This window comes from Tinamus guttatus, unplaced genomic scaffold (assembly GCF_059628265.1).
Source record: "Tinamus guttatus ecotype Peru unplaced genomic scaffold, ASM5962826v1 Tinamus_guttatus_pri_ptg000131l, whole genome shotgun sequence".
In the NCBI taxonomy this organism is placed as follows: Eukaryota; Metazoa; Chordata; class Aves; order Tinamiformes; family Tinamidae; genus Tinamus; species Tinamus guttatus.
The window spans coordinates 3,884,190-3,898,476 of NW_028288665.1; the positions used below are offsets into that span (position 1 = coordinate 3,884,190).

A 14,287-nucleotide genomic window follows, 5' to 3' on the forward strand; every position below is an offset into this window, starting at 1 on the left:
GGGCGGGGGCGGGGCGCGGCCGCGTGCCCGGATGGAGGGCGCCGCCATTTAGGCAGCCGCGAGCCGCGGGCGCGGGGCTGCGCAGGGTGCCGCGTCCTTGCTGCCATGGGGCGCCCGTCGCAGCTGCTCGTGCTCGCGCTGCTGCTCTTTCCCGCCGCGCTGCTGCTGGGCGGCGCCCGCCGCGGGCCAGGTGCGGAGCGGGGCGCGCGGGGGGAGGCGAGCGAGCGGCCGTTGCTGCCGCGGTCCTAGGCGGGAGTGGGGGCGGTAACGGTCGCTCCGCGTGCGCTCAGCGGGCCCGGCCCGGGGCCGCCCCCCTCGCTGTCGGGGCGCCGGGGGGCCCGGAGCCGCGCTCGCGCCCCGCGAAAGGAGTGGGGCGGGCGGGCGGGCGCCGCTCGTTGATCGCGGCCCTGCGCGGGCAGCGCCGGGCACGGCCTCCCGCGCTCCCCGCACGCGTGCCGCGGGGCTGCCCGCGCTCCCCTCCTGCGGCCGCCGCTGGGCGCTCCGCTCCCCGGGAGCTATTCGTGCCCTTAGGGGGCAAGGGCTGCGCTGGCCGCCCCGGCTCTGAGCGGGGCCTCGCTATATTCCCCCGGGGCGGCGGCCACGCTCGAGGGGGTGTTGAGGTGCGAGGCCCTGCGGCGGTGACGGCTCTGGCCCGTCGGGTGGAAGAAAGGGCGCTTGGCGGTGTCGGGCAGGGCCCTGCTGCCGCCCGCGGGGCTGGTGTCAGACTGGGCCTCAGGAGCACACGGGCTCGGCTGTGTGCGTGTCCTCCCCTTCTCCCTTCCAAAAACCAAACGGAAACTCTAAGCTAGTAACCAGAGCAGCAACAGTTTTGTCTTTGCTCCCCTGCTCTGATATGTCTCTGGGCTCTACAGTGAGTTGCCAGCAGATTGACCGGCTGCTGGCCGTCATCTCTGCCTTGTGCCCTGGCCCCTCTTAAGTGCCCTTCAGTCAGTGCAAGGCTAATCTCTGTTTGCACTGTAGCTTTATCTGGGTTCACCATCTCGAAGGTGCCTCCATTAAGCATGGAAAGATTGAAGATTGGAAGCCTTGCCAGCGAGCTGCATGCACGCTGTGTGGTGGGAGAAGCTCTTTCCCACTCTTGCCACATCAGCAGCCCTTCTGACATCCACTGGAAGGATTGTAGTTTAGCCATCTACGAGATTGGGCTGCTGCTTGTGAAGCTAGCGTGTAACATACTAGCAGTCCATTCAGGTGTAAGGATTTTAATTTAAAATGGGCTATTTGTAGGTTATTTAATTTAAAAAAAATTCCAAAAAAAGTCACTGCAGTTAGGACTAGGTTTAAGTTTTGCATATATATGAGCAAAGTTCTTTGAGAGTACTTTCTGAAGATGCTTCAGAAGGGTATTGTGCTTGGTTTATTCATTTTTAATTTAGCTAAACCTGATAATAGCTAGAATTTTCACAATGTATTTGTCCTGCTTAAGAATTTTTAGCCTGTGTGAAAGCTTAGTTGTTTGTTTAAAATTGGTACATGTAGCAGTTGTATATTTTTGATGTTTGTATAAATCCAGCTTTTATTCATTTCTGCTGCTTTCAGTTTTGGAAAAGATTAGCTTCATCAATTTGTAGCCCTGTGTATACTGTAAAATTTCTCAGCCTGGCTTGCATGTGCTCTAAACTACAAACAGGTGAAACTTCATACAGCAGCCACTATTTGTTTTAATTGTATCTGACCCATAAAAGCAGAGAAGCAATGAATGATCTGACCGCACGTCTCTGGAGTCTTGCTCAAGATGCAGATTTGTAATGTCCAGTTTTGTTGAACATCTGAATAGAAGAGTAAATCCGAGTGAGACATTTGTACTAAAGAAAACTTGCTGATTTGTTGAATGTTGACAAATTCAAAATATTTTTTTCATTTTCTGGCAATTTAAGATTTGCTGTGTGAATGTTGAACTTTTATCCAGATACTAAATTTTGTTTTTAAACCTACTGTCATGTATAGGAGTTAGGAAAAGGATTCAAACAGATCAACAGTCAGTTGAATGTGAGCTTTCTGCAACTGAATCTTTGAAATGTTGCATTCAATTAACTTTTAGGCAATTCTTAAGCCTAGTAGCTTGAAAATCGTACTACAATGTTAACTTTCTGTTGGACAGGTAGGCATGAAAAAAAACATTGCTTCTTTTCACATTTTGTTTTGGTAGGTGCTGGTTTACTTGTTGCAGCTCAAGATGCTACAGAAGATGAGGAAGCTGTGGAAGATACTGTAGTTGAAGATGAAGATGATGAAGCAGAAGTTGAGGAAGATGAGCCTACAGACTTGGTAATTGTGCATGAATGTTACTTCAGAAGTGTGAACTGGAGCAAAAGTGCTTCAAGTTAGATAGCTTAGATGTATGTAGGTATATATTGCTGGTATCTCAATCTTTTTCAAAGTTTCCAGTTAAACTTATGTTCCATGTGAAGTTTCAAAACAATCTTTCTTTTCTTTCTGAATCAGCAATGCAAGGACTGCATGGGGACAACTAGGCTTCCAATGACAAACTGCAGTCCAGAAAAGAGCACCAAGTGGGGTAACTAAGTCTCACAGAAGCTCTTAGCAGTTCTCTTCTAGATGCATCTCAGTAAATTGAGAACAGCCTTGGGGTAGAGGGCTGCTTCACAGTGGCTACTTTTGTATCAGTGTGCAAGAGGAAACAATCTTTGTAGTATAAATCTGTCTTGGATTTATTAGTGAAGTTCTTCCATAATGCTGAAAAACATGTTTTCCAGTCTGCTTTCACCTGACTATATTCAGAGTCTGTGACTTATTGCAGGGTATGCTTGTTGAACATGTGGTTGTATTGCTCTTTTGGGTCCCTTTCTTCAGGCTGAACAAATAAAGTATTTTATGATAATGAAGTTTAGGGCATGACTAGGAGGAGAAAACAGAATTTAAGCCATGCATGATAAAAAATAAAGAACTAGTAAACTGTTCTTGTAAGCTAATTAGACTGATGTTTGGTTACTGATGTGAAGTTGAACTTATGGTTGACTGGATCTTCCAAGTATTAGAAGATATGTTAGGTATTCAGTACTGCTAGAACTTAATAAATGTAATTTGTTTTTAATGCATAGTGTTAGACAGGAAGTACAAGGGGGTTACTTTTGGGCAGTTCATTGTATCTGTCACTGAAACACAAGGTACAGTTTTGCATAGCAGCTAGACTTTAAAATGCCAGGATCGGTTGTGGTTTGTTGCTTCCCTGGCCCATGGCGCCTGTACAGCTTATACAGTTGGGTATACACTGTTACAAGCGGTGGTTTTAGCAAGCAGGAAATCAAATGATCTAGCCAATTTGCAAGCAGCGTTTTTAGGAAGCTGTTCAAAATGGGGTCAGACATGCATTTACTCATGGTGAAGACAGCCACCATCTCCCATGTGGAAAATAGGCCCTTAATGGTTGTATTTGCCCAGTGAATAAAAAGCTGCTGTAAATATTTCTCCCTGCACAGTGGAAATAACTTAGTTGCCTCATGGCTGTTTACTACTTTAAAATGCTTATTTTAAGTAAAAATATTTAGATATAAGTGCTTAATATTTAGGTTCTTCCCTTTTCCTTCCACTCCAAAAAATGAATTTTATTGTGGTTTTCTGTTTGCAAGCCTTTCAGTTGAGCTTTCAGCAGAGATCAGTCCCTGTGAAATCGTAACAGAAGTATAAATGCTGAAAAAGGTGTTAAATCTAAAGGGAGCACAGATTCTATATTCTAAATTTGCAACAGCAGAAATTGATGCTAATGCTTACTGTCAGTACTTTTTCTCACACTGATACTTGTTATGCAGGTTTCTTATAAAACAAGCATGGTCTTTGCATCACTGTTTATAGGCTATTTAAAAAAAAATCTCTTGTCCTAGACAGAAGAAAAAGAGGAAGAAGACTTGTCAGGCGAACCTAAAGCCTCACCTAGTGCTGATACAACCATCTTATTTGTGAAGGGTGAAGGTGAGTCCTGTGCCAGTCTGCCATCAGCTTCCTTAGTGCTGCTTAAAATATATCAATATGTGCATGAGAACAATGAAGCTCCCAAATACCTTATCTTTTCCAAGTATTTGGTGTTTAAAACCAAGGGCTAGATGTGATGTATGAAGCTTCTAACAGTTGAATATTTTTGTGTTCTAGACTTTCCAGCAAACAACATCGTAAAGTTTCTGGTAGGCTTCACCAATAAGGGCACAGAGGATTTTATTGTTGAGTCGCTTGATGCTTCTTTCCGTTACCCTCAAGACTATCAGTTTTATATCCAGAACTTCACAGCTCTCCCACTGAATACAGTAGTTCCACCACAGAGACAAGCCACATTTGAGTACTCTTTCATCCCAGCTGAGCCTATGGGTGGTCGTCCTTTTGGACTAGTTATCAACCTGAACTACAAAGATGTAAATGTAAGACTCATGTTGTCATTCTTCATTCTTGGTTGATGGCAATGTCAGGAGGGAATTACTTAGTCAAGTTAATGCCTCTTCAGTGAATGCCTTTGGATTTTTTAGCAAAACAATAAATGCAAACACAAAGTAGCACAATTGTGTTTCACAGCACTCCTCTATATATGTGGACAAGTGCTGTGTATGTTAGACTTTAAGTTACATTAACAGCGGAAGCTAGATTGCCTCAGAATTATGTAGAAGTGGCTGTAGACACTTAAAGCTTCACTGGGATAATGTAAATTTCACTGTACCTTTCAACTGGGTTTTAACAAACTCAGTGCTCCTGAATCCATTCCCAAATATGGGACTAGCACTTGTAGCTGGGAGAAGAATTTTTCCAGAAGCATAAATGGGGATTAAAATATGGGATTCCTTTTTGTTTTAGTGTGGGCTGAAGTATAAGACTTCTGTTGTGTTCAGAGTGTTTTGATCGAGCTAATAAGGCATATAATTCTTTGGCATATAATAACTTAATCTACAGAAAATCTCCCCTTTTTGGTTGATATCAAGGCTTCCCTTGTACAAAAATTTGTTCAAGAAATTGATTGAAAATGTGGAAACTTTGTTATAGGGCAATGTGTTCCAAGATGCTGTCTTCAATCAAACGGTTACAATTATTGAGAAAGAAGATGGGCTGGATGGAGAAACGTAAGTAGACTGGAGACTGAAAATTAGTTGATACACTGGTAGAAGCAATTATTGATGGGGTCGGTGAGGATTGCTCTTGTATCTTCATTTTATTGGATGCTAGATGTAATCTGGGTCCTGCTGATGGCACTGGACTTTGTATACACTCAAAACGTTAGCTTAAAGGAAAAGAGCTTTTCAGTATCAAGTTCTGTGTCAGTGTTAGAAATCTTCAGGATTAATACTGTGTTAACAGTTCATGCAGATGTTTTGCCAAGCCTGGAATAGCTCATAATGCTACATAAATATATACATTAATAAAAAACTGTCAAGCTTTTGTTTGTGGGGGTTTTTCTCCCCCCTCTAATTAAAAAAGTATTGGGCTGGAATAACATGCTTCTGGAGCACTCTTGTGTAAGCCAGAATAATCTAAACTGAAAGATTCCACTTCAGTTTGATAGGGGAATTTACACTCATTCCTTATTGTACTTTCTCTATGGGAAGCAGATTTCTTTCATGAATGAAAATCTGTCTTAAAGATGTAGTTAATATGGCAGACCTTCTGTATTGCAAGCATGTGTTGTGATAATATATTTTTAAATATTGCAATATTGAATTGGGTTTTTAAGAGAACCTTATGAGTTAAGTATTTCTGAAATTTTTCCTTTGAAGACAATGAATATTTGAATTTTCCTGCTATAGGTGGTTTGCACTCAGAGCAAACTTCCATTTTTAAAAGGGCAACCAAAGGAAATAACTGCTGCATGAATTCATATTTGCAATAAGCATCACTGAAAGCAACTGATAATCTGTATGTGTGTTGTCCTGGTGATAAAGGAGCTCTTGTAAGAATTCAAATTCATCAGTTAGGACCAGACTGAATTAATATCCTGTGAATGGGCACTTCCCATGAAACAGGGATGTTCAGTTAAGTCTCTGCTGCAGTTAAGTCCATAGTTTCTCTAATAAATCTGAATGAAAATGTTGTAGTAGCTTCTTTGCCTAACAGAAGTTCTGCCTGCTCCTAAAATTTTAGATTGAATTTATGTGCATGTACTGCTAATTATCATCAGGTATTTCAGATGGAATTTTTGTCAATGAAATTAATGCTTTTTTGTTTGTCTTAAGGAATTCTAACTGTGGAATACAGAACTAGATTCCTTAAGGCAAGGCTTTTCAAAAAGCTTGTTGCCAAAAATATGTATATCCTGGCAGTACTAGCTTGTATTAGCATACTAAAAGTATGTAATGGATTTGAAAGCACACACAAAAATACTCATCTGTGACCCAACACCTTGAAATATGGTGTTGCCAAAGTGTCTGAACAGGCAATAAATTTCAATAATTATCAGTTTATAGAGTTTGAGTGTATATGGCACTAGAAATTAAATTTGAGATTACAGTTTCTTAAAAGGAGAAGTACTTAACATTTACTAGTTTCAGGTTCATTAGATCATGTCTCTCCCTTACCCATGTGTGGAGATCTGCATATGGCTTGGGAAAGATGAAGCAGGCATGTGGCCAAAGCAAGGCTTACTTGCTCTGCCTGTTTGTAAACTTGTAAATGCTTAAGATTAATGTTTTCTTAATTTTTTTCTTAAAGAATCTTCATGTATATGTTCCTTGCTGGACTTGGTCTACTTGTCATTGTTGGCCTACATCAGTTGTTAGAATCCAGGAAGGTGGGTAGTGTGTGGTATCTTTTCCTCCTGTCTACTTCATAACATAACAATAACTTCCTGTATTGAAGTATGAAGACAATCCTGTAAATCACTTCTAGCCTGGGATAGAACAGGCAAAACTTCAGAAATTTTACTTTAACAGGACTGAGACCTTGAAAATCCCTGGAAAAGCTAGTGACCATTTTTAAGACATTTGGACTGCTTGCCTAATGCTCTCTGGGTGTGTTTTTTACCATTGTACTAAAGCAGTTGAATTGAAGATTTTGACATGTTTTCCAAATACTGGATATTCAGCCACTGATTTGATACAGGGTAGACTTTTTTATGGTATAGTCTTTATTATGTATCTGCTTTGTTAAACTAGATCAAGCTTAGGGAAAAAAAAAATCTGTCTAGTACTTTCAGTGCTTAACAGTATTAGATTTGGGGCCTTCTGGATTCCTCTGTAATATTGTAACAGTTAAGGGTTTGTTAGGGTAACTGTTCTAGCAGGTATAGGTCATGAAGAAATTTGAATTTTATCTGCATGGGAAAATGGGCTGAAATAGTGTCTTTGTAGCTGAGCTTACATGGTGTTTCCCTTGGGAAGAAGTATGAAGTAACTTGTGCTATAAGCTCCATTTTGCAGGCTGAAACTCAAACACAAACATTGTGCTAATCTGATAAAGGACAACAAAATGGCTCCCTCCTTTTCTGCCCTCACAACAGGCATAATGAGCTTGCCCAGGGATGCATAAATTCTTGACATCTTGTCTGTAATTAGTATTGCAAGCAATTATAAGTAGTATAATTATAAGTAGGTGTTAATGTTAGGTAATGTGTAAAGATAGCTAGAGCTAAGCTAGAAAGATAGCTTGAAACTGTGGAAGACAGTATGTTCTGTTCTTCTCTTTTCAGAGGAAGAGACCAGTACAGAAAGTAGAGATGGGAACATCAAATCAGAATGATGTTGATATGAGTTGGATTCCTCAAGAAACTTTAAATCAAATCAGTAAGTAACCTACCTTCTGAAACTGGAGCATAATAAACCTGTTACAGTTAAGTAGCTCATGCTAAATTCTCAGGACAGGATAGATCTGGGGAATAAAGTTGTCTAAAGTACTATGCTTAATAGGCTTACTATGTTAACTGCTCATTCTTGTATGTAGCAGACTTTGGTTGATACACTTGATGCAATAATGGCTAGCACAGTGATCTTTTTCTGTAGGCTTTCAGCTGTATAAAATCTGTATCACAAAAGGCTTAAATGGTAGGGGAGAACATCATCTCAAAGTATTTGCAAGATGTTTGAAAGCTGGCCTATTGGCTGAACCTTTAAGCATTAGAAGTGTGTGACCCTGTCTTGAAACTACCTTAAGACTTGGATCCATGATGTCTTTCACAAGTCAAAACCCAAATTCTACCGAGTATTTGACCTTCTTAAACAGCTCTGTGTGTGGATATTTCTAACTTCTCTTGCTCTTTCTTCTGTTTTGCTTTCCCATGGCTTCAGTGCAAAGTAGAAGAGGTGAGACAAACTGGTGCTTTAAAGAGTGGAAATTACTGATGTGTGTCTGTGGTAACTAAGCATAGAACTCAGGCTTCCTGCATGCAGTAACTGATGATGTGGCATGAACAGTAGCTAATTAGACAGACATCTGCACGTGTGCTTATATATGCATATATATAATACTCATATATGCCCATATAAATAAAACTAATCATTTCTAGTTATATTGCAGTAGAATAGCTTAGCTGTTACACATTTGTGAAATACTCTGGTCTGCTCTAACAGTGGCTAGAACCATTTACCTGAAATACAGATGTGCATTTTGTCTTCCACATCACCCTGCTGCAATCTCATGCTGCAGTTAATGATGAACCTGGAGGGCTAAGTGTGACCAATGGCTAAGCATATCTTTCAATCAAGCATAAAAACAGACTGAACTTGGAGTCTCATAGTTACCCAGATCTCCTTATCCTAGATGAACTTCTACCACCAAGACACTGTCTTGCAGCCTAGATAAAAGTAGTACTTTGAAAACAATTTGCAGGAACTACTTAAATTTTGAAAGACTCCTGTTTTGATGGAATAAGAATGTTCTTAGTGACCTTTATTCATGTAGAAATCTAGGGGGCCCTAGTTCTGATATCAGACTGCCAAGAGAGCTGACAATTTCACATGTTCAATGCCTTTTTCCTTTGTTAACTATTATTTATATTACACTAGAAGTAAGGACTTTTCATTTCTGAGACTATAAGCTTTCTCCTGGATACTCTGTTTTTTATGTGACAGTCTCATAAAATTTAGTCTAGCAAGAGGAACTGAGTGAAGCACTCTGAATGCTAAATTTCTCTGTAGAATAAGCTGAATTTAAAGTGAGTTAAAATCCTGGTAACATTTTAACTTTATCTTCTCACCTCAAATTTCAGTACTTGTAATCTAGGAAAACTGAAGATTTACAGCTTTTCCTTAACTATTTTCATTTAATTCTAGGTTAGTTTTCATTAGAAATCTGTACTAGTATCATTTGAAATACATGGCCTTCAAGAGCTTCAGGTTCTTTGACTCTTCAATTGTCAAAAATTCTTCATATTTTGATATTTGTAACAGTGTGGTGGTTGCTTGTTGCACTTATTACTCAAAAAGGTAGCGACTAAAATAATTTTTTGTAAGTTTAGTAATGCCTAAGTGTGAAACTTATAAGCAGCAGAGCTTGCAGCATCAGCAGAATATGGTGTGGGGTTTTGCTATAGTAACTGGCAAGTTAAACAGGCTCAGTTACTTCTGAAGTTACTTCTTGAAGAGTAAGAGCACTTTTTCCTTTGGAATTCTAAACAGAAGGTAACAATAGTAGCAAAGGATTAGCCAGTTGCTGAAACGGTCTTCTGTGTGGTGATGTCACAGTTTGGTCTGTATGTGGGAGGGAGAAAAGTACAGCTTTATCATATAACATTTAATTTGATGTAGCTTTTGATTCTCTGTTTTTTTTTTTTTTTTTTAATACAGATAAAGCTTCACCAAGGCGGTTGCCCCGCAAGAGGGCACAGAAAAGATCGGTGGGATCCGATGAGTAAATGTTAAATTGTGCAACAGTTCAACCTTTACTAATCCTGCCTGTTTGGATTTTTTGGATTGGAGTAGTGCAGAGAGTCCATGCCACCATAAGGAAATACTGCTATACTTTTGGACTGAACAGATTAACTGAATGGTGTTAATATTACTGAAAATGCACTTCTTTTTTGTTAATAATTGTTGGGGGAGGGGAGGTAGCCATTAAGATTTGTGCCTGTGTGTGTAAGCAGTTGGTCTTAACAAAATCATACTACCTGAAATGTGCCTTTAGAGTTCTTTGTAATGCTTCTCATGTATGCTGTCTCTGAGGGATTTTCCCCTCCTGTTTACCCCAATCTGAATGTGTAGTGACTTCATCTGTCTTGTGTACTGTCTGTATGCGTCTTTCTCTCCAGAACTTTCTCTGCAGCACACATACTGAAGTTTGTATGTGCGGTCATACTTCAGTGTTTAAAGCACTGATTATCTAGATTTGTGCATAATTAGCATTCTAAAGGCACAATTGGGTATAGCTGCTTGTAGCAGTAGACATTTTGCTGCTGTTTTGATCTGGGCATGCAGTGAACTCAATCTGAATTTATCTCCATAAGTGTTAGGAGGACTGTTATACAGCAGCAGAACTTGTGAAGCATGGAATTTTTGTGCTGAATTGGTATTACTACATAAATTTTTTTACCCAACTTGTTAACTGATTAATTATTGAGTCATGCCAGCACCTTAGGTATTCTGACTATAGTGGTATCTGGAATGTTTGCTCAAAAATTACTTAATATGCTACAACCAACTCTTCAATAAGTTCTTGGTTCTCAAATGAGAATGTCATCTGTATCAAGACATATGGACTTTTCTTACAAAGCTTTACATGGGGAAGGACTTTGGATTTACTGTGCACACTTGAAACAATTTGAAAAGTTGTTGGCTTCAAGTAATCAAACTGTAAAGGGTAAATAAGTAGTTTCTTGGTCACTTTTCTTTTACCTCAGACTTGCCCTTGCATCAGTCCAGGCTGAGTTTTTATCATCCTGTCTTTCCCATTAGTAACACAGATGTAATTGTTATTAAATGTGTGTTCAGCACTAAGCAGAAAAGCTATGCATAATCCAAATGGGCTTCTCTGGTGGCAGGCACTACATATATGATTACCAAGATCTGAGGTGATGATCTTGCTCCTTTGCATTTGGGAAGGTAACTTGGATAGCAAAAGCAAATTTTGCAAAGACCCAATCTGCTGCCATTCAGGCACTTGAACAGGACTGAAATGTTTACATTTCATATGCATGTTTTCCTATGTGTAAAGGTCTGGAGCCTATCTTAAGGCTTGTTCAGTTTAGAAAACTCATTGATTTGAGACTTCTTTTTCTTCCCTTTCCTGATCTCCCCTGTGTGAAAATGCTTTTGTTGATCTATACTTGTTCTGCAGGGACTGAGCATCTGAGCCAACAAGAGTTGAGCAATACCTGCAAATCATGTCCCCATACTGTGTTTGAAGCAGTGTCTTAAGGTCTGAAGCTACCTGTACTGCCATTCTTTTTACTATACAGATTCCTATAAAGAAAACATAAAGATGTTGTTTACTCACTTAGGATGGAATATAAGAATGGGAAGAGCAACCTCAGTGATGCATTGTTTAATGTGCTGATAACATAGCTAGCTCAGGCAGAACAGTATAATAGCATTAAGATTGTTGGATCATCATACATAGGACTTGGCAAACTGTTGGATGGTTGTTTCAATACAGGTGACTAACACAAATTTCATGGAACAACTTTGCCTCAAATGATGTGATTTGACTGACTCTGGTAAATTTGTTGTTCCAGCTCACACTGATTCATCAAAATTTATTAAAAGTTTTGCTGTATTAAAGTATACCTATTGTTCTACTGAACATCTAATGTAGAAGGGTATCTGCCCTTTCTTGAGTTGTGTGGCCTGCCCAAAATCAGTTTTTGAAACCTCTTCCTACCTGAAATCAGGAGACTTGGGGGAAGGTATTCTTCCTTCAGCTGGTAATAATGAAAGCTTCTGTAGATTCAGCGGTACACTACAAGAAAAGGCAAAGTATTAGAACAGGTGGTAATCTAGAATATTGTGGAATACCCAATTTAATTCCCTCAAATGTATGAAAGTTTAGCTCATGTTGATTTTTAGCTTCTAGAGCTAGTTGGTCCTTTTAAAAGATGCTGACCAGAACTCCAGTGAAGAAGTTGAATGCAGGACTGAATCACTGTATAAGTAATAATTAAAAATAACAGTATTTGAAGGTATCTGCTTGCTTTTCCTCTCCATTCAGTGGTTAAGATCCAGTTACTGAAGTTCTAAGCATGAAGGAAGAGAGAAGACAGTTTAGCAGATTTGCATAGGAACTAGCAATTGAAAAGTACATTAGTAATAAGATGATGTCTTTCAGGTCATACAACTTTACATATACATTGAATGGTTATTAGGAACTTTCTCAGAAGTTGTTAGTTTATAGGAACTCTTTGACTATCAGTCCAGTACTTCTCAGGATAAATGAAGTAATGGTTCTAAATTCCTTGCTTCATCTTAGTTTGCTTTGGCTGGAATTTTAGCAATAACACTCTAGTGTGTAGTAGCAATTGAACTTTAGCATCTCTTGCATTCTTTCTATTTTATAAGTCAGTTTACATCTGGATTTTCCAAGTGGGGAAAATATGACTGTTTTATGCTGTTGGTCATATAACATTTACTTTATATAACATTCACTTTATTTGCTGTTTTTACATTTTTTTTTTTTTAAGGACTGCCCATACAGGTAGTTTAGTATCAGAGGTATGTTACTGGGTGTCATTATTAGTTCAGAAGTTGGTAGTTTAATTCATGTAAAGATGGAACAAGTTAGCAGTCCTGCCTGTTGCTGTGGTCCCTTTTTTTCCTCCTACAGCATTTATGTGATCTAGGACTCTTTTACCAGTCTGTTTTTCTGCTAGCTTCCTAAGTAGCTACTTGTGTCAAATTGCAAGAGGAAGAGCCAGGGCTCAAATGTTGCTAGGGTTTTTGCCCTTATTGGTAAAGGGTGCTAAGGAAGGGTGTTAAACTGTCAATGAAACTATGACCTTGGTGGAAGAATTGCTGTTAGTTCCTTCCTTATCACTCTTAAAATGCCACCAAAATTATGTAGGATTAAAGGCTCTGTATTGAGGAGGGATGATACCGGTTTTAAATTTATCTATGGGGGGTAGCAAAGCATTACTTTAGCTATACTTGAAGCATGTTTGATATTTGTAGTCCTCTTATTTAGACTACCTGACAATTTGTTTTTCTGCTGTCATTTAATCTGAAAGCATGGCTGTTGTCAGACTAAAGGAGGAAGCCTCATCAGGATTCTTCATGTACATAATAGGTAAAGTATAGGCTACAGAATTGTATGGTGTAGAAGAGCCATGGCAGTACTTAGGCTTGCTTCAAAATACATGTGCTGAATTTCTTCATCTTGGAAACAATCTACATGATTCACTGTTTTAATTCCTGGAACTTAGGGTGCTGAGCAATGTGTTACACTTGAAAGCTCTGAACTCAGGGGAGCAGTGAGGAGAGTAAAACAGAGGCTGGTTAGTTGGTGGTTCAGTGCTGATGTCCTAGGCTGCAGTTCAGAGATGATCCCTTTGCCTTGGCCAAAGGAAAGGCAGTGTATCTACCTCACAGGTGTGACGCAAGGGCTGTTTCAGGAGTAGGTCAAGGTTGCTCAAGTTTACTGTCTTCATGGTAGCTGCTTGTGTAAGATATAGCACTAGTGCAACTTGATAGAAACTGCAACTGTTTGTGTTATATCAGTTTAATCCTCTCATTTAGTAACACCTAGCAGCTTTATGTTAAGACTCTTAATACAGAAGACTTGCAAAATTTGCTTACAGGAAAAAAGTGAAGCCAGATCTTTTTCTGCAAGAGTTCTAGGTAGACTAAATTGCACTGTCTCCAAACAGTTTTCCATGTAGTTCCAAATTGTGAGCTTTTCTTTTAATCAAAAAAGTGATACAGATGATGGTTCTTTTTGATACAGTCAACAGTCAGTTTAAGAAAGACTGTTTTGGATGATTAAGTTTAGATGATGGATGTTGTACTGCAACTGAAATGTTAAATTAACATTTATTTTCTTGCCTGCTTGTTTTCATTTATAAGTGAGATCAGATCTCTTGAAAATAAATGCAGGTTTTTGTAAAGTAAATGTGAAGTTTTCTTAGCATCTTGTAGTTTTTTTTTTTTTTTTTTTTTAAATAAAGCATGAATATGGCACCAAAAAGCCTGAGTGGTACTCTGGTGCTGTTTTCATTGATGAAGCAACCTGTAGTGGCAGATGAGCAAAAAGACTGCAAACATGCTATACTTCAAAAGCTGCTTTTCTGCAAGTATATTGGGAATGGGATAATAGCAGTATTATGTGATAGTTTGCAGTGGACAGTTGAACAATGGGCAAATATTAACAAATTCTTATTGCTTATAAGAATAAGGAGATTCAGGGAGGACTCTGGGGA

At 39.4% G+C, this 14,287-nt stretch overlaps 1 protein-coding gene across 2 annotated transcripts; it reads left to right on the forward strand.

The window, feature by feature from the left end:
- Positions 1–23: 23 nt before the first annotated feature.
- On the forward strand, positions 24–11,326 carry SSR1 (signal sequence receptor subunit 1). 2 transcript variants are annotated; one of them, XM_088521714.1, is made up of 8 exons: positions 24–190; positions 2,171–2,289; positions 3,864–3,951; positions 4,129–4,391; positions 5,005–5,081; positions 6,664–6,742; positions 7,640–7,746; positions 9,730–11,326. In XM_088521714.1, the coding sequence occupies exons 1-7, from the start codon at positions 106–108 to the stop codon at positions 7,739–7,741; spliced, it is 813 nt and encodes a 270-aa protein (XP_088377840.1). In that variant the 5' UTR covers positions 24–105; the 3' UTR covers positions 7,742–7,746; positions 9,730–11,326. The 2 variants fall into 2 exon arrangements, with proteins under 2 accessions (XP_088377840.1, XP_088377839.1); XM_088521713.1 differs by having other exon boundaries at positions 25–190; positions 7,640–7,733; positions 9,732–11,326.
- Positions 11,327–14,287: the final 2,961 nt, after the last annotated feature.